This window comes from Palaemon carinicauda, chromosome 23, assembly GCF_036898095.1.
Source record: "Palaemon carinicauda isolate YSFRI2023 chromosome 23, ASM3689809v2, whole genome shotgun sequence".
Taxonomy (NCBI): Eukaryota; Metazoa; Arthropoda; class Malacostraca; order Decapoda; family Palaemonidae; genus Palaemon; species Palaemon carinicauda.
The window spans coordinates 76,640,456-76,658,380 of record NC_090747.1 but is presented as its reverse complement, the minus strand read 5'-3'; the positions used below and the strand labels follow the sequence as shown (position 1 = coordinate 76,658,380).

Genomic DNA, 17,925 nt, shown 5'->3' with positions numbered 1-17,925 from the left:
TACAGTATAAATTTAAAGTAGAGTACAGGTACTGATTGTCAATAAAATAAATCCTTCTACTATACTTACCTACATACAGGAAGGGATGTGGTAATTATTACTCTACTTATGAAAAATTAATATTAGAAAAATAAAGGTATGGATTCTACATTATAAAGAAGTTTCTTGAAGAACAATAAAATAAATAGGTTTAATACTTACTCTTCTTCACTGATGCATTAGAAAAAAAAAATACTTTTAACTTTCAAAGTAATTTTGTCAAATGTCAAAAGATGATTTGATTAAATAAATAAAAGGAAAAAATTTCATATGAGAAATTAGTGCTGAACACTGGAATATTTTTCCCACTATATTGTACGATGCCTCTCTTAGCTCCTAAGTGGCAAGAAATACACATGATCATCTTCCCTAACTGATGATTTGGTTTCCCTTCAAATTCATACATATTCCTAGGACAAACATGTCCATCCATTTGCAGGTCAATTTACCTGCAGTGGTTTACCTGCTACAGACTGGTTAAATTCAATCAAAACATCTCGCAATTATTATTATCAGCAAAAGACTTACAAAATAGAGATCTTTAAATTGAGAAGTATTCTTTTCCAAGTTAAAGGTTCTCTTCAACCTACACCTCATATGAATTCTACCAAATCTATAGAGACACTGTTCAAGTATGTATTATCAGTCGAATGTGTCTAAAATGTTATTCAAAAAGATTCTGGGTCATTATGTAAATTCAAAATTTCTTAATATAGTAACTGCATATTAAAAATTATACAACAGTACAAATCTATGTAAGATAATTACCTGTGGTATATCTTCCTGTAGCATAAAAAACAAATGTCATGCTCCTTAGTCACTGAATTTCATATAGAAAACAAACATTAAATAAAATTTACATAAAGGCATTAAAACACAGCATAATCTAGTCATGAATTTTGTACACTTTGAAAATATAAAAATGCACAAAGCTCCAAGCACAGTACAGTATAGTGACCAGAAATCGAATGATTAAATTGAGACACCTTTTGGCTGTGCAAAACATGACAAATTTATGATACTAACCTTCCTATAAAAAAAACTACATTGATTTATGATACCAGCCTTTCTATGCAAAAACTAGATTAATTTATAATACCAGCCTTTCTATGCAGAAACTAAATTAAAATGAAAAGCAAATAATAAACCTTTTAAGTCTGCTTCTACTAGATTATAAGATTCATAACACTACCATCAACAAGCAGAAAGCTGATAAAATGTAATACAGTAGGACTTACCAGTCATCGAGTCATCTGACGGAGGATTATTGATAGGTTCATCAGCACCTTTTAGAAATTTACAAATAATCGAAACTTTTTCTACAACCTCTTCCATACGAGGTCTCCGCGCATGATCATGGTCCCAGCATCTGCAGGAACAAAAAAAATATTGATATGAGGTAAAACTTAGGAAAATATTTGAATAAATATATACCTAATAAATTAATCTTATTGTTATAAGCAAGGATGAATGTATGACAAAAATTCAACTTCATTTACATTTTTTAAATATCTCAACAAATCTCAAAATACTGAAGCTGAGCTAAGGATTTTGGTAATGTTTAATCAACTGTAACCACAGTTTTATGATATTTACAAAACTCATAACCTATAAATAAAGTACAATATGCAAAGGAACCCCAACAAAGGTATTATTCATGATTATTAACTTGAAAAACCCTTATAGATTTAGAACAGAAAAGGTTTAAAGACAGTGTAATTCTATTAGTTTTACTTGTAAATTGACATTAGGAATCTCAATTTCTATATCATAAGAATTTGAAAAAATACAATCAAATACAAGAATATATATACAAGTCTTACCTTTTCATAAGATTTTCCAGTAATTTTGGGCAGCCACTTATAAGAGGTGGTCTTTGTTTCTGATGGACTGCCCACATAATTCGAACGGCAAGACCAAGGTCTTCAAAAGGGACTCTTCTTGTTAAAACCTCCCAAAGAATAATACCCCAGCTATAAACATCACATTTCTCTGTATACATTTTTCCTGTAAAGACAAAAATGACAAATTCATAGATAATTTGTATTTTTCCTAACTATACAAACCTTAGCTATTTAATAAGGGTATTACTTTCGGCGTAGCTGAAAAGACGAGCCATTAAAATTTAACGAGGGTTTACTACCCACACCGCTAGTTAGCGGGGGTAGGGGAGGGTAGCTTGCTACCCCACCCCCCCTCACACACACCTGTGCTTGAGCTCACTTTGCTTGGAGGTAGGACTTCACGGGGGATAGGGTTGGCGGGCAAGTTTGATTAAATAGCTAAGGTTTGTATAGTTAGGAAAAATACAAATTATCTATGAATTTGTCATTTGTTCCGTAACTGACATACAAACCATGCTATTTAATAAGGGGGACTCACCCATTAGGAAGGGTGGACGTCCCAGCCAGTACTGGCTTTTTGGCTATGCCCAGGGGCTCGTTATTTGAGTGTGTCAGCACCCAAGAAATAAGGAGTCCCTGCACCTCACTAGAACCTTGCTACGCAAAGACTGCGGCCTACGCAAGCTGTGTGTGAAGGTATAATGAAGTGTGACTCGTCCTAGGAAGTTGACCTGAAGTTTCTTAGATGGAAACTTAGACTAGGACTCTCCCAATACCACCTCATCAGGGTATGGGGACGTGACAGTATTAACTTAATACTAAGAACACAAGGGAACATGGTTTACCTACAGTGGTTTGAGGTCAGCTATGCAGAGAACCCAGGATGCTGCTTTCCCCAAGAGAGGGGATGATGAAGAAAAGAATAAGGGCCAGACTAAAACCGAGTAACAATGCCCTCAACCTTCTGCTACTTGTCCAATAAGGAGCTTGAGGTTTTAAACCAGCTGTTGTGCAGCCACCACAGGGCCGATAGAGAACGTATCGAGGCTCCTGTGGGTCACGTCTTGCATGTAGTGGGCTGTGAAGGTTGTCTGCCGCTTCCACACCACAGCTTGAAGGACCTGCGTCACTGAAAAATTCTTTTTGAAGGCCAGGGACGTAGCTATGCCCCTGACATCATGTGGTCTAGGGCGACGTGACGGAGGAGGGTCTGGATTCAGGGACAGATGAATCACCCTACGAATCCATGCTGAGATGGTGTTCTTAGTGACCCTCCTCTTATTCCTCCTTGTGCTAACGAATAAAGCTGGCACATGAGGACGGACTGCAGCCGTTCTTTTAAGATATAGCCTCAAGCTCCTTACTGGGCACAGTAGGAGATGGTCTGGGTCATCTGTTACAGTACAGAGACTAGAAACCCGGAAGGAGACGAACCGAGGGTCTGATACTCCCGGATTCTGAGTCTTAGCAATAAACTCAGGGACGAATCTGAATGTTACCTCCCCCCATTCCCTTGAATGGGCGATGTCATACGAGAGACCATGAAGTTCGCTATCACGCTTGGCCGAAGCCAAAGCTAGTAGGAACACCGTCTTCCAAGTTAGGTGGCGATCTGAAGCCGGGCGTAATGGTTCATAGGGAGGTCTCTTAAGAGACCTGAGAACTCGAACAACGTTCCATGGAGGTCTCACTTCCGACTGAGGGCAGGTAAGTTCATAACTTCGTATGAGTAGGGAAAGTTCCAGCAAAGAAGAAATGTCCATTCCTTTTAGCCTGAAGGCTAGACTAAGGCTGAGCGATAGCCTTTCACTGCCGACATTGAAAGGCGCATTTCTTCCAGCAAATACACGAGGAACTCCGCTATTGTTGGAATAGTGGCATCGAGTGGAGAGATACCCCTTCCACGACACCAACCACAGAAGACTTTCCACTTTGCCTGGTAGACAGCTGCGGATGACTTTCGCAGATGTCCAGACATCCTGACCACAACTTGCTGCGAAAATCCTCTCTCAGCGAGGAGATGCTGGATAGTCTCCAGGCGTGAAGTTGTGGCATGTGGTTGTTTGAGGAGCTCTCTTGGTAACTCTGTTAGGAGTTGCAGAAGGTCCGGAAACCATTCCGCGTGATGCCATAGCGGAGCTATAAGGGTCATCGAAAGATTGACCGATGTTCTGGTCTTGTTGAGCACCCTCCTCATCAGACAGAACGGGGAAAGGCATAAACGTCGATGTTGTTCCACCGTTGTTGGAAGGCATCCTGCCAGAGAGCCTTGGGATCCGGGACTGGGGAGTAGTACAGCGGAAGCAAGTTCAGACCTGTTGCGAACAGATCTACAGTCGAAGAACCCCACAAAGTCAGGACTTTGTTGGCTACTAGATGATCCAAAGACCACTCGGTACTCCACTATCTGAGACGCTCTGCTCAGATTGTTGGCAAGCACATTCCTCTTGCCTGGAATGAAACGTGCCGATAGTGGAATCGAGTGGACTTCGGTCCATCTCAGTATCTCTACTGCAAGATGGGATAGCTGCTTTGAAAAAGTACCTCCTTGTTTGTTAATGTAAGCCACTACTGTGGTGTTGTCGCTCATCACCACCACAGAGTGACCTGCCAGGTATTGTTGGAACTGTTGAAGGACCAAAAAGACAGCCTTCATCTCTAGAAGATTTATATGGAGGCACTTTTCTGATTCTGACCACAGGCCTGAGGTCCTGTGGTGCAGTACATGGGCCCCCCACCCTTTCTTTGAGGCGTCCGAAAACAGCATCAAATCCAGGGGGACAGCGAGAAGATCCACTCCTCTTCGTAGGTTCTCGTCTGTCACCCACCACTGGAGGTCTGTCCGTTCCGCAGGTCCCATAGGGATCATGATGTCCGGGGAATCGTACCCTTGATTTCACTGGGACTTGAGCCGCCACTGGAGGGATCTCATCCTGAGGCGACCGTTGGGAACTAGATGAGCCAAGATGAAAGGTGACTGAGGAGACATAGGAGACATAACCACGATTGGGCTGGAAGTTCTTCTCGTCTGAGAAAAGGGCTTACGACCTTTCTCAGCCTTGCTATCCTGTCGTCTGATGGGAAGGCTTTGTGGAGATTGGTGTCTATGATCATGCCTAGGTATACCAGTCTTTGGGTGGGAAGCAGAGAAGACTTCTCGAGATTTACCATGATCCCCAGATCCTGGCAAAGTCCCAGAAGCTGGTCCCGGTGTTGAAGAGGGGATGACACCGAGTCTGCTAGGATCAGCCAGTCGTCCAGATAACGGAGGAGACGGATGCCGATCCTGTGTGCCCACGAAGATATTAGGGTGAACACTCAGGTGAAAACCTGCGGTGCTGTGGAGAGACCGAAACACAGCACTTTGAACTGGTATTCCTTGTTGTCTAGGCTGAATCTTAAGTACTTCCTTGGACGGATGGACTGGGATCTGGAAGTACGCGTCCTTCAGATCCAGTGTACACATGAAGTCTTGAGGTCTCACTGCTAGTCTGACCGTGCCTGCGGTCTCCATGTTGAACGTAGTTTGTTTGACAAATGGAGAACGTAGTTTGTTTGACAAACTTGTTCAGCGCCGAGAGGTCGATGACTGGTCTCCAGCCTCCAGACGCCTTCTTTACAAGAAAGAGTCGACTGAAGAAGCCTGGGGAGCGTCGAGGACCTCTTGGAGAGCGCCCTTCTTTAACAGGGTCTGGACTTCTGCCCGAAGGGCTTGCCCCCTTGCTGATCCCATGGAAAGGGAACTCAATGACACTGGATTCGTCGTCAGGGGAGGTAGAGATGTTGTGAACGGGACACGATATCCCTGAATGATTACGGAAATCGTCCAGGAATCGGCCCCGAGTTGCTGCCACCTGTCTGCGCAACTTTGTAGGCCTTCCCCCACTGGTGGACATGCAGGGGGACTGCCACTCCTAGCGTTTGCGGCCTCGGCTGCTCCCTCTAGGATTTTTACCTCCCCTGGAGGACTTTTTGCTTTTCCTGTCCTTGACAGGAAAGGGCTTAGACACCACTGTCTTCGCTGCTACTGTCGGTTTCGTGATCTTGGTAGGACGGGACTGCTGGGGTGCTGGAGGTTTATAGGGCTTGGATGTCAAAGCCCTATGCAGGAAGGAGTCTTGGTGAGACTTCCTCCACCTCTCAGCAGCCTGTTCCATATCCTTAGGCTCAAACAAGTTCGTTCCTTTTAAGGAAGAATGCCTGAGCCTATTTATCTTGGTGCTATGGACCTTCTAATGGAACCTCTCAGCCACCGCATCCCGACGTTTCAGGATGGTATTCGCCTACAAGTTCGAGACTTAGGTGGGACAGAAACTCGATGGTGCGAGTGCCTGAGAGGAGGAACGTCTCCATAGCTTTCCTGGTACGTTCTTTGGAAAAGTCCTCAGAGCGTATCAGGATACCTAAGGTCCCTGACCAGATATCCAGCCACGAAGTGGCTTGCATAGCACACTTCGCAACCTTCTCCTGGTTAAGGATCTCGGTTGCCGAGAACGAGACCTGCCGGTTGGAGAGTCTCTCAAGAGGGACTCCCCTGGTAAGCTCTTCCAAAGAATGGTGGAGAGGAAGAGCTAAACAAGGCTCCTCCAAGATCTCGAAGTACCTCCTCTGCTGTACGTGAGGAGGTGGGAGAAGCTTGTTGCCGGCACTGGAACGGTTGGAGGAGGCCAACTAAGAGAGCTGAACAGTGATCTTGTCCCTGGTACGCTTAACCCCCTGAGACCAGGGCAGAGCAGCACTGGCCTTAGAAGGTTTTTGAGTGCCAAATACGCGGTCCAAGACCGTGTCTTTGCCCTCTCGAGGGGGCATCTCTGGGACAGCAAACCCATTGAGAGCCCTCATAAGTCAGGACCTGCCAAAATGCATGCTCTGACTCTTGTAGTTCTCCTCCGGATGTCGGACTTGCAGTGAAGTCTCCTGTCCCCAAAGGCTCTTCTTGGGAGATTCGCGGACGTTCTGCGAGAGACTAGCTGGCTCCGTTCTAAGCCTTGACGAGGATTTTGGCACTGTCTTTGAGTCCTTCGACTCCTTCCTGGGAAGGATGTAGGACTCTAACATGGACGGAGGCAAGTTCTTCTCCGCCCTTACCCGGGAAGACTTTTCAACGCGAGGTGGGGTTTCCCTCATTGGTGCGATGGGGGAATGTCCCACCTCACGCGACTCCCCTGAAGACGGGAAATCCTCGTCCGACAGGGAAGGAGAAAAAGTCTAGGGGGGCGAAGGAGCTCGCCTTTAAGGCTTACGAGGAGACAACTTAGCTCTTGGAGAAGTCACCGTGTCCAAAATTCCTCCTTTTCTCTTCAGAGGGGTAGAGACAGCCAAGGATCTGTACCCCAACTCAGAGAGAACAGGCTTGACAGCCTGTGTAACTGCTCTGATTAGCGCACCGAACCATGACTGTTGACTGATAGCTGCGCTGTCAGACACTCCCTCTGGAGGGACAGGGATCGACGGATCCCTGGGAGGAGTTTCCATAGGGGGGTTCGCCTAAAAAGAAGAAACAAGGTTCCTGGACCTTTCTGGATGCTTCCCTTCCGCCGCAGGGCGCGCTGTTCTGCGCTTGCGGGGAGGGGAATGCGGCGATGGCGACCTTGCCGTGCGCTGTCCAGCAACCTCGTACGCGGGAGGGTATTGGCGCCAGAGCGGGGGCGCGTAATGGTGCTCGCGCGATGGAGAATACCCGGGGCTGCGCGGGAGTCTGCTGGCGGGCACGCGCGGGAGTCTGCTGGCGGGCACGCGCGGGAGTCTGCTGGCGGGCACGCGCGGGAGTCTGCTGGCGGGCACGCGCGGGAGTCTGCTGGCGGGCACGCGCGGGAGACTGCTGATACGCGTGCGTGTGTGCGCGGGCGACTGCGAGGGCGCGCAGGAGAGTGATGGCACATAGGAGCGCGCGCGGGACACTGTGGGCTCACAGGAGCTTGCCCAGGAGACTGATTGCGCACGCGGGTGAATGTTCACGAGCGCATGGGCGCGCAGGATCAGGTCGTTGGACCCGCGGCCTTGCGGGCGAGAGTTCGCGCGCCCCAGAAGATGTAATAGGGCGCGCGTGCGCAGGAGAGATGCCCGCGCGCAGTTGAAGGAGAGCACTGGTGCGTTGGCGAGCGTTGGTGGAAGGGAGAGCGCTGGCGCGCAGGAGGTTGTTGGCGCGCAGGAGATTGATGGCGCGCTGGCGCGCAGGTGAGCACTGGGGCGCTACCCCAGGCAAAGCCTGGCGCGCAGGAGAACGTTGGCGCGCATGACCATCATGGCGCGTAGGGGAAGTATGCACACGATGGCACTTACGCCCTTGATGCCCTGAAACAGGGTTCGGTGCCTGACAAGCATGGTAGTCAGGTTTCGTGGGCGCGTAAAGCGCATCAGCTGCCAGGAACAGTGACGGCAGGTCAGCAGGTCTGTCGGGTGGAAGGTCGACGTGTCCTTTGAAAGGACGACCTTCCACCGAAGGGGATTGCGAATGATCCGCTGAGAGGTCCAGGACCATAGCAGGAACAGTCGGTGAACATTGACGAGGCTCCTCTGCGGCGGACAGCAACGACGACGATGAACCAAAGAAGCGCCTCCTCACCGCTTTAAAAGGAGAAGGAAGGCCTCTCTGGCGAAGGGGAAGGTGAGCCTTGCGATGGATGCGCCCTCTGGGGGCCGTTGGATCAGCAAGCTGACCTTCTGCAGTCCTCCGAAGAGGAGTCGCTGTAAGTGAACTTCCCCGAGGGGGAGAAACACCGGCAGGAGAGACTGTTGACTTAGTTTCTCCCTCGTTGGTTGAGCAGGAACAGGAGAAACTAAGCCTTCAGCTACTGCGGGATGTGAAGAGGCAGAGGTATTAGGAGATACCGCATTGGATACCTCTGACACCACAACGTCGACAATTGACAGAGGATCAACCTCTGCCAAAGTCGGCGATTGCTTGACAGCGGCACCCAATCGGATGATGTCAAGGAGAGCTTCCTTGGAGGGCGAACCCTCGAGCCCCAAGGGAGACCAAAGCTGAAATAAATCGGTTAATGACACATCCTCCCCTGGAGGGAGAGGTGGAGCTGCCTCGCTAAGGGAGGCAACGCCATCTCTCGAACCCGGAGTTTGGAAAACAGAACCACGGTCTACGCTACCACTCGACGGTCTCTCGAAAGAGACCGATCGAGTAGGAGCTTCGGAGGAGGTTTGGGCAACGGAAGAAGAGTCCTTCAGTTTTTCTCCTTTCAAAGAAACCTTCGAAGGAGAAATATCCCGTCTGGTCTTCTTCTTACGTCGCCGAGAAAACCTCTCCCACTGGGAGGTAGACCACTCCCTACACTTACCACACTTATTATTACTATTACACCGTTGGCCTCTACAGTAAGGGCAAAGGGTGTGAGGGTCTGTCTCGACCCTCGACATGAATGTACCGCAGGGGCGGTCGGGTAATCCAGGACAGGTGCACATAATCGCAGAGGCCAACTTCACACACAAACCCATCAAAGAAAAAGCAAAAAAGCATTAATGGCTGCCAAAAGAAAGGCGAGGATGAAAGAAGACACGTCTGTCTACCATCCGAGCCGAGAGGAAAGTGAGCTCAACCACAGGTGTGTGTGAGGGGGGGGGATAGCAAGCTACCCTCCCCTACCCCCGCTAACTAGCGGTGTGGGTAGTAAACCCTCGTTAAATTTTAATGGCTCGTCATTTCAGCTACGCCGAAAGTAATACCCCTATTAAATAGCGTGGTTTGTATGTCAGTTACGGAACAAATACAGTTTAAGCTCTTATGTTAAGAACTCTCAGTGGTCTTTGTCCAGGGGTACAGAAATAAAAGCAAATAGAAAAGGATTAGTATCTTGTCCTAGTACCTATTAGTAAATAAAACAAAAATGAGTTAATTACTTATATTTGGGGGGAAAATATCTTTAGCCCCGCCTACGGGTTTGAAAGTTTTCTTAAAAGTTTTTCCGAGACATTTTGGCTATAAGGGTACATGTGATTTTAGTCTCATAGTTAGGAAATATACAAATACAGGATTAAACTGTATGTCAAAATGCATAAACTAACCTTCAAAAACCTCAGGAGCCATCCAAGCAGCTGATCCACGGTTATCAGACATAAAAGTACTCAGTTCACACGCAGTTCCAAAATCACAAAGCTTCAGGACTTTAGCACCTTTGGTCAGGAGAAGATTTGGAGGCTTAAGGTCCCTGGAGATTAAAAGGATAACAATTCCAGATAATACTGATAGAACAATGCAAAACACCATTAATCTGGACTCGGTCAAGATAAATGGGTAAACAGACTCTTTGGAAAAACCTTTAGGTTGGTGGCCAGAATGTTAACTATTCCAGCAATATGAAGGTTATAAATACTAATGGAAAAAGTATAAAAAATCTCATTAAGCAAAATATATATATATATATATATATATATATATATATATATATATATATATATATATATATATATATATATATATATATATATATATATATATATATATATATATATATATAAAAAGAGAGAGAGAGAGAGAGAGAGAGAGAGAGAGAGAGAGAGAGAGAGAGAGAGAGAGAGAGAGAGAGAGAGAGTGAGTTTGTTATCAAAACATTATCAAATACCGTACAGTATCATTTTTATTTTATGGTACTTATGAAAAGAAATTCTTTGTAAAAAAATTCCATACTGGTACACAGTAAAGGCATAAAATAAATTGTGGTGAATTATTACTACTCTATTCTCCATGAAGCATAGAATAATAATCACAAAATTTTAGTCATTTGTAGTTTTCTTAGTCAGACAAACAGGGGTCCTTTAATAGGAGTATGTTTTCATCATAGCTGGAATTCGGCTGTAAAATTAATGAGGTGTCGATACTTACTGACAGGTGGCAGGGAAGACAGATCCCTCACCATCACAGAGTAGAAAAACCAACTATCTCCATGTTATGTTCACATCACCAAACCACACTCACAAGGGAATAAACAGTAAACAGAAATGCTGTTTACCAGGGGGGAAAATGTGGACATCGGCAGGTTGAACTTAGAATTATCACCAGTTACAGTTATTTTGGAAAAAAATGCAAAATCTTACTTCTTTCTTAATATCCCTCTCACACAATGATCTGCCTAACAATTTATCTAGAATAAAAATAAAAAGCTTAAAATAGTTAGATGTGGACAATGGAAGTGCATATGTACTATCCAGAGGATGAAAACAAATTGGTTACTCAGTGTGCAGGCAAGGGGAGGGGCTTCACTGACACCCGCCAGTTATTACCAACACTTCGATAAATTTTAACTACAGAGTTCCAGCTACTATAAAAACATACTTCTATTAAAGGACAAGGGTTTGTATATGTGTAGGAACAAATAAACCTTACAATAATCAAACATACAGCAAGAAAGAACAATTTTAGCCAGTTTCCATCAAGATCAAAATAAGAGAGAAAAATACTAACTGAAGTATTTATCCATGAAGGAAATTTTGTTATTCCAAATATAATATTTTCTATTTCTATACATCTAAGGTCACATAATTAAGTCATAGGCTTTGTTCGTAGTCTTTTTCACCTACTGTATACGTCATTTACAGTTTCAGCTCATAAGAGTTATTGGATTGGATAATAAAATTTAAGACAAAAGCAATGCTACCCTATAATTTTTTTGTGTTGTCTCCCCAAAAAATAATTAAAGGACATTTTCAAATACAGTACTTCTTCATCATTATCTAAATAAATTAAGCGTCACGACACACTGAGTACACTATCTTTTTATTTCTTCCTCCCCATAAAGGGTCGGTTGCCTGATGCGCCCTCTCCCAGGCCTTCTATCAAAGGCATCCTCTTCCACCAAACCTCATTTCTCCATATCATCCTTCACCATATTTTGCCTTATCTATCCTTTGTCTTATCTCGCCCTCTAATTCTCTGCCTCCCTCTTGATCTTCTCTCCGTAACAGGTTCCTCCCAAAGCCCTTTTTACTCCCTTCCCACCATCTATCCCCAACAGTGCCCACACCATCTCAGTCATGTGACTTATCATCTCTGTAATCTTTACTACACTATCTTTTTATTTGTCTAAACAATTTTTTTTATAACTAACACAATGGAGAAACAAAAAAGGCTTGACCCAGGAATCTATTACAGCATCTAATTTAATATTACTTAGTTAACATTACTAATACTGTATACAGCATGAAAAAAATTCACAGATTTGCCTTCCTGAGCAATTCAACTATGTTCCCCTTAGAATATAATCATTAACCCTTTTAACCCCAAAGGACGTACTGGTACGTTTCACAAAACTCATCCCTTTACCCCAATGGATGTACCGGTACGTCCTTGCAAAAAAACTGCTATTTAAATTTTTTTTTTTGCATGTTTTTGATAATATTTTGAGAAACTTCAGGCATTTTCCAAGAGAATGAGACCAACCTGACCTCTCTATGACAAAAATTAAGGCTGTTAGAGCAATTTGAAAAAAAAAATATACTGCAAAATGTGCTTGAAAAAAAATAACCCCTGGGGGTTAAGGGTTGGAAAGTTCCAAATGGCCTGGGGGTAAAAGGGTTAAGGCATTACTATTTTCAATGCACTCATTATCAATTTTATAAAGAACAGTTACTTATTATATGAAAAAATAAAAACATATTACCTTCTAAGCAACAAATGAAGAGTTGAATATTTTACCTCTTTGGTCAAGTAAAACTACTAAATGCTGTCAATAATATTAAGACTTACAGCCATCAAGTTCATTAGGTATTAAACATTAAAAACGTAAAAGAAAAAAAAAAAAAAAAAAAAAAAGGAGAGACTACAAAGATATAGCTGCCAGCATGAATTAAAAGATGCTTAGTACAAGTGGTAGTAAATAAAGTACACATACCTATGTAGCAGTGGTCGGGGGTGTATGGCATGGAGATAAGAGACAGCTTTCGCACACTGTAACAGCCAAGATATTCCATGGGCCAGGTTGTATTCAGTTTTATGAGAACTGTGCAGTACTGCAGAGACAGAAACAAATAAATGTATTATACAGTACTGTAGTCTTATAAGGACTAACATCACCTACAATATGTAATAATTGTCACACTGTAATCAGGTTTTATAATTTATCACATCCTCGAGTCTCCTACACTCATCTCGCCCCTGTATATTTAAAGAAAATAATGCAGGGCACAATGACATTTAAACACATTTCAAGTGAATGTCCACAATTCAACAAACAACTGATGACCTTTGGACATAAATCAAGGAAACTTTATCTTAAATTTTAACTTATGATTTTTTTTTTTTAATCTGCAATTTATTGGATAAAGTTTTAATATTAATGCTTGAGAAAACCATACGGACGAGCCACAAGAAGTTCGGAAATCATAATTCAGAGGACTGATTAGGCTACCTAATAATAATGCTGTAATAAAAATATAAAAAATAATGATTAATATAAATAATAATTAAATTCTTTATAATAAACTGTACATGTAAATATGATATCCTGCATATCAACATATTTTTTTATATTGTAAACATAAAATTAAAAACCTTTAGCCAATTTATGAGGTCTATTTTCAATAACTAAAAAAGTAATAAAATTCATCAAAAAGGCATATAGGATATGACAGATGTAGTATTTTCAACATCGATTTAATAATTAGAATTATTACTGGAACTATCACCATGATCCTGGCCATGAGTATTTCACTGTAGAATGACAGTAAAAGTGAAAATAAAAACTGAAACAGAACAAAAATTTTTATCAAATTTCAATAAAATTTTAAAATAATTATGCATCAACTTACAGTGATACAGGGAGCCCCCGTCAGCAAATTCTATCACAAGACACTTATGACTATCTGACATGCAGGCACCATAGAGATGAATTATATTCTCGTGATTCACACGTGCTAACTGCTGTACTTCGTTGTGGAAAGCATTAACCTGAAAGAGAAAGAGTTTGTCGAACTTCATAATACAGTAACTAAAATTGAGCACCTTGTCCCTGAGTCTGACTCCTGTAAGATATATATATATTATATAAAATCTCAAGTAGATTAGACTAGTATTTTGAGTGATCTTTTGTATTTGAATTGGTAATGACTGTATAAAGAGATCGAGGGTGATGTTCTCTTTAGTAACATAACTCGGCCCCAATAAACCAATCTTATTTTGGGGTTACTTCACACTCCATCTACTTTTTTGTTTCTCTACTGATTTTATACATTTAAAAATCCTTTGAAGGATAATCTTATATAAAAAAAACTCATGCATAGAAAATTCTCTTAGCATTTTAATTTCTAAATGTATCATTTTATCAATGTATAGAAGTCACTTTTACAGATGACTGGTTTTAAATGGAATGGTTTTGTTTTTTCTAAAGGTGAATGTACAGATGTAGACTAGCAAATTTTATACTTTTAACCTATTTAGTTATTGTCTCGGATACTTTGTGTATTACTCAGCATAATTATAACATGAAAATGTAAATATATACGTGGGCCAACAGAATATTAAGAGGAACATTTATTCATGAATTCCAAGATAAATGAGAAAACATCATTGAATCATAGAAAATAGTAGAATTACTACACATGGGATACTAAAATAAATACAAAAAATATGTGACCAGGTCAGAAAAGAGTTGGGTTCAAGACAGGGTGTGCTTGCATAAAAATACAGAAGATACTATTTGCAATAGAACAAATTGTTTTCATTAAAAACCATATTTCAAACAGGACAAATTTTAAGGCATTTCTATTTTTCCTAACTACACAAACCTGAGTTCTTTACTTTCAAGAGACGGAGTACATCAATAGCTGCAATATGGAAGTTAAACGTTTTAACAAGGTGTAAACAGACGGCGGGTAGTTACCCCGCCAGCAGTGGGGAGGCAACCGACTCCCCTGTAGCTTACTGTAACATCAATTGGATTAAAGCCAAGAATTATGTTGGGGGTTTGTGACAACAGGCAAGTTTGAGTAAAGAACCCAGGCTTATATAATTAGGAAAAATAAAAATTACTTTTAAAATTTGTCATTTGTACTTACACAAATATAAACCATCCTTCTTTACTTATAGGAGACTCATCCTTAGGTGGGAGCAAGTCCCCATTCCATCTAGCTGGAAACTTTATTCGGGAACTAAGACTAGCATTTGTGATACTGCAAGAGTCAGGGTTCCTTACACCTTGTGAACCACAAGAATGCGGGAATCATGGCCCGTACTTCATAGGGATGTTTTTGAGCTGAAAATCTGTGTTGTAGCCTGGCAAAGAGGATAATACATTTGCTGAATTGCATTGTATGCCTGGCATGTTACACTCACCCCCATATGGAGTGTAGGGAAAAGACTCTTCCATACTAGTACTGAATAGCCGGCATGTCATGGTTTCAAAGATGTACTCTAAATGAAGGGAAGATCAAAAGGAAAACAAGAGGGCCTGTCAGACTATCCTTTTGTCCCAGACTCATACATCAACCTAGCCTTGATCTGATACTAATGGTCCTGTGAAAGGAGCCGAGGTAGCTATTCCTCTTGCTACGCAGCAACAACAGGTCCTAATGAAGAGACCTGTGGGTCACATCCCACAGGAATAGGTCAGTTAATGTCCCTTGAGATTTCTTTGCCTCTAAAACATGCCACAGAGAGTTTTAGAAGGGTGGCAAGCACCTACTCAGCTGAGCTTGAGGGCTCTTATTCAGAGTTCCTTCCAAGGAAGGAATCAAAGCTCTGGACACTATGTAATGAATCATCCAATGATTACGTCTTGCCAGTTTGCGTTAAAACTGCAGAGAACCAAGATCTACTTGTTGATAGATCCTTGTTTTCGATCCTTGATATTTGGTGAGCAGGAGGACAAGCTTCGTCCATATCTCCCAAAATCAGGCAATTAACCAGAGAAGTTGTCAGTAAGACACTCTCGCTACTACCAGCGCCAAACAGGAGGCTGCTCCAAGGCTCTTACCCATGGATATTCCAAAAACGTTTCCATGGTCTTCTAACGGGAACAGCAGGTTTCGACAGAATCCTTGGGCGATGATTTTTCCTATCCAGAAAAAATCTCTAACCCTGGTACCACTAGGATAGAGACAATATTGCTGATGAACCCTAAGTACTGAAGTCCTGGCTCCCCTCACTAGAAGTGGGCAAGAACTCATTGCATGTGGCCCATGTATGAAGACAACCTTTCCATGGCTGGCTCTGAACTTAGCTTATCTTTTGCAAGAAGATCCCAGCCTATACATGAGCTGAAAAGGCATCCCGAGACACATCTCTCTACTGTACTGATGTCTGAGACAGCAGGAGCTTCACTGGCTTGGACCATGCTTGTGGCAAAATTAAGAGGTGTCAGACCTCCAATTTGCATCATGTGTAAATCATCTTGTTTGCCATGAGAAGACTGAGGAATGTTTCTCTAGAAGCTGGAGAATTTACTGATCCGTATAACCCGAACATAAGGCAGGCACACGTGATCATAAAAACGTGCTAGCCTCTCAGAGAATAGGTCCGAGCAGAAGAAGGATTGGGCATCTTTGACTAACGTTGTCTCAGAGCTTTGATTGTCCTTTTCACACCTGAAATGACTTGAGCCTTGTCGAGTGTTACAGCAGAGGCAGGGTGGATACAAAAGAAAAATGACGTGGGCATTTCAAAGTTCATAGATGGAGCTCTCGAATGCCAGACTGACTCCGGCATAGCTGTAGTTCAAAAGTAGCTGGTGACTAGAAGGACTTTGAACCCTTCTGGATCAAAGAATACTCCGGGGCTGTACAAATCATCTGGAGACCTACTGTGTCATGCCAAATCAAAGCTTGGACTTCACGATGGTCGGGATGTCATAGTTGGGCGAGTAATAAGGAGGTAAAAGCAACTCTGTGCTCGAACAATTCTGCTCAAAAGTTCCTGATGTTACACCAGCAGAGTTATGCATCTGGAAGGAAGGCCGTTAGGCCCTGTTCGTCGTCTCTTACTAACTGAGAACAGGTGTGAAGCTACAAAACTTGGGATTCCCCAGCCGAGGTAGATAGTCCTCTCATGGCCTAAATGCCTTAGTCACTCATGGATGTGCCCTCCAGCTTGGGAAAAAAAAGAGCTCAAAAAGTTCAGTCTACGTGGTATCCTGTCTTTTGAGAATCTAACTTGACCAAAAGAGAAGCTGGGAATGAGAAGCTTGGAGAGATGTCTCCTTTCCTCGGATAACCGGCAAAGTCGATAAGCTTTGACGCAGGTCTTGGCCAAGGGTTGAGGAGGAGAAGAGGAACAAAAGAGTGAAGAGACCACAGCTACTCTGTCCAGCTCTGCTATCACCTTCTTCAACTGAGATATTGGAGACCCACCACTGGAGGTGGCACTGGTGGAATGTTTCCCCCCTTAATTTTCCCAGATTGTTAGCCTTGAGAGAGCTAAGAGTCTGTGAAAAGCAAGTTGGTACCAGAATGCTGGGCTATTTTATGTAAAAAAAAAAAAAAAAAAAAAAAAAAAAAAAAAAAAAAAAAAAAAAAAAAAAAAAAAAAAAAAGCCGAAACGGGTGATGGTCGTTCTTTCATGAGGCTCATGTCTTGAAAAGAGAAGCAGTTTGCCAACTGCATCTGGCGAAGGCCAGACCATGAAAGTAGGCATCGACTGGTCTACCGCGAGTCTCTACTAATTCTGATAGCCTGTAGATTGGAGGGACACTGAATCCACAGCTAGCTTCCAGTTTGTCATTGAGAATTTTCAGGAGCCAGGGTTGTGCTTAACCGGAACCAAGTAGATGACTGTTTAAAGATGGAATCTAATGAGATCCTCCTGGGATCCAAGTGATCCTTGTGTGTTGGATACGAAGGTGAGGCTGATTGACCAAAAGCCAACTATAGACTGATGATATAAATTTATGTCAACTATATCTGATCACCCATCCAAATACTAACCAGAACTAATGTCACTTATCTTCACAGATCGGACAGGAGGCGGAGCTCGTATCTTTGCCTAGCTTTGCCTTGTTCCCCTATGCGCAAAACGTCTGCCAAGAGTAATGGGATGAGTGTGCCCCTTGGTGGTGACAGATATGATTATCATACCTCGAGTCTCCTGAGAACAGAGCGAACA

At 42.9% G+C, this 17,925-nt stretch overlaps 1 protein-coding gene across 3 annotated transcripts in view; it reads right to left on the bottom strand.

Annotated features, from left to right (window-relative positions):
- Window positions 1-17,925, bottom strand: part of LOC137617185 (mitogen-activated protein kinase kinase kinase 7-like) — a 365,910-nt gene that overhangs the window by 168,947 nt on the left and 179,038 nt on the right. For all 3 annotated transcript variants that reach the window (XM_068347062.1, XM_068347061.1, XM_068347063.1), the window contains 5 exons: window positions 13,641-13,779; window positions 12,725-12,842; window positions 9,903-10,045; window positions 1,863-2,046; window positions 1,278-1,408 (listed from right to left, as the gene is read on the bottom strand). In XM_068347062.1, the coding sequence (XP_068203163.1) occupies window positions 1,278-1,408; window positions 1,863-2,046; window positions 9,903-10,045; window positions 12,725-12,842; window positions 13,641-13,701 (637 nt within the window). In that variant the 5' untranslated portion in view covers window positions 13,702-13,779. The remainder of the gene's footprint in view (window positions 1-1,277; window positions 1,409-1,862; window positions 2,047-9,902; window positions 10,046-12,724; window positions 12,843-13,640; window positions 13,780-17,925) is intronic.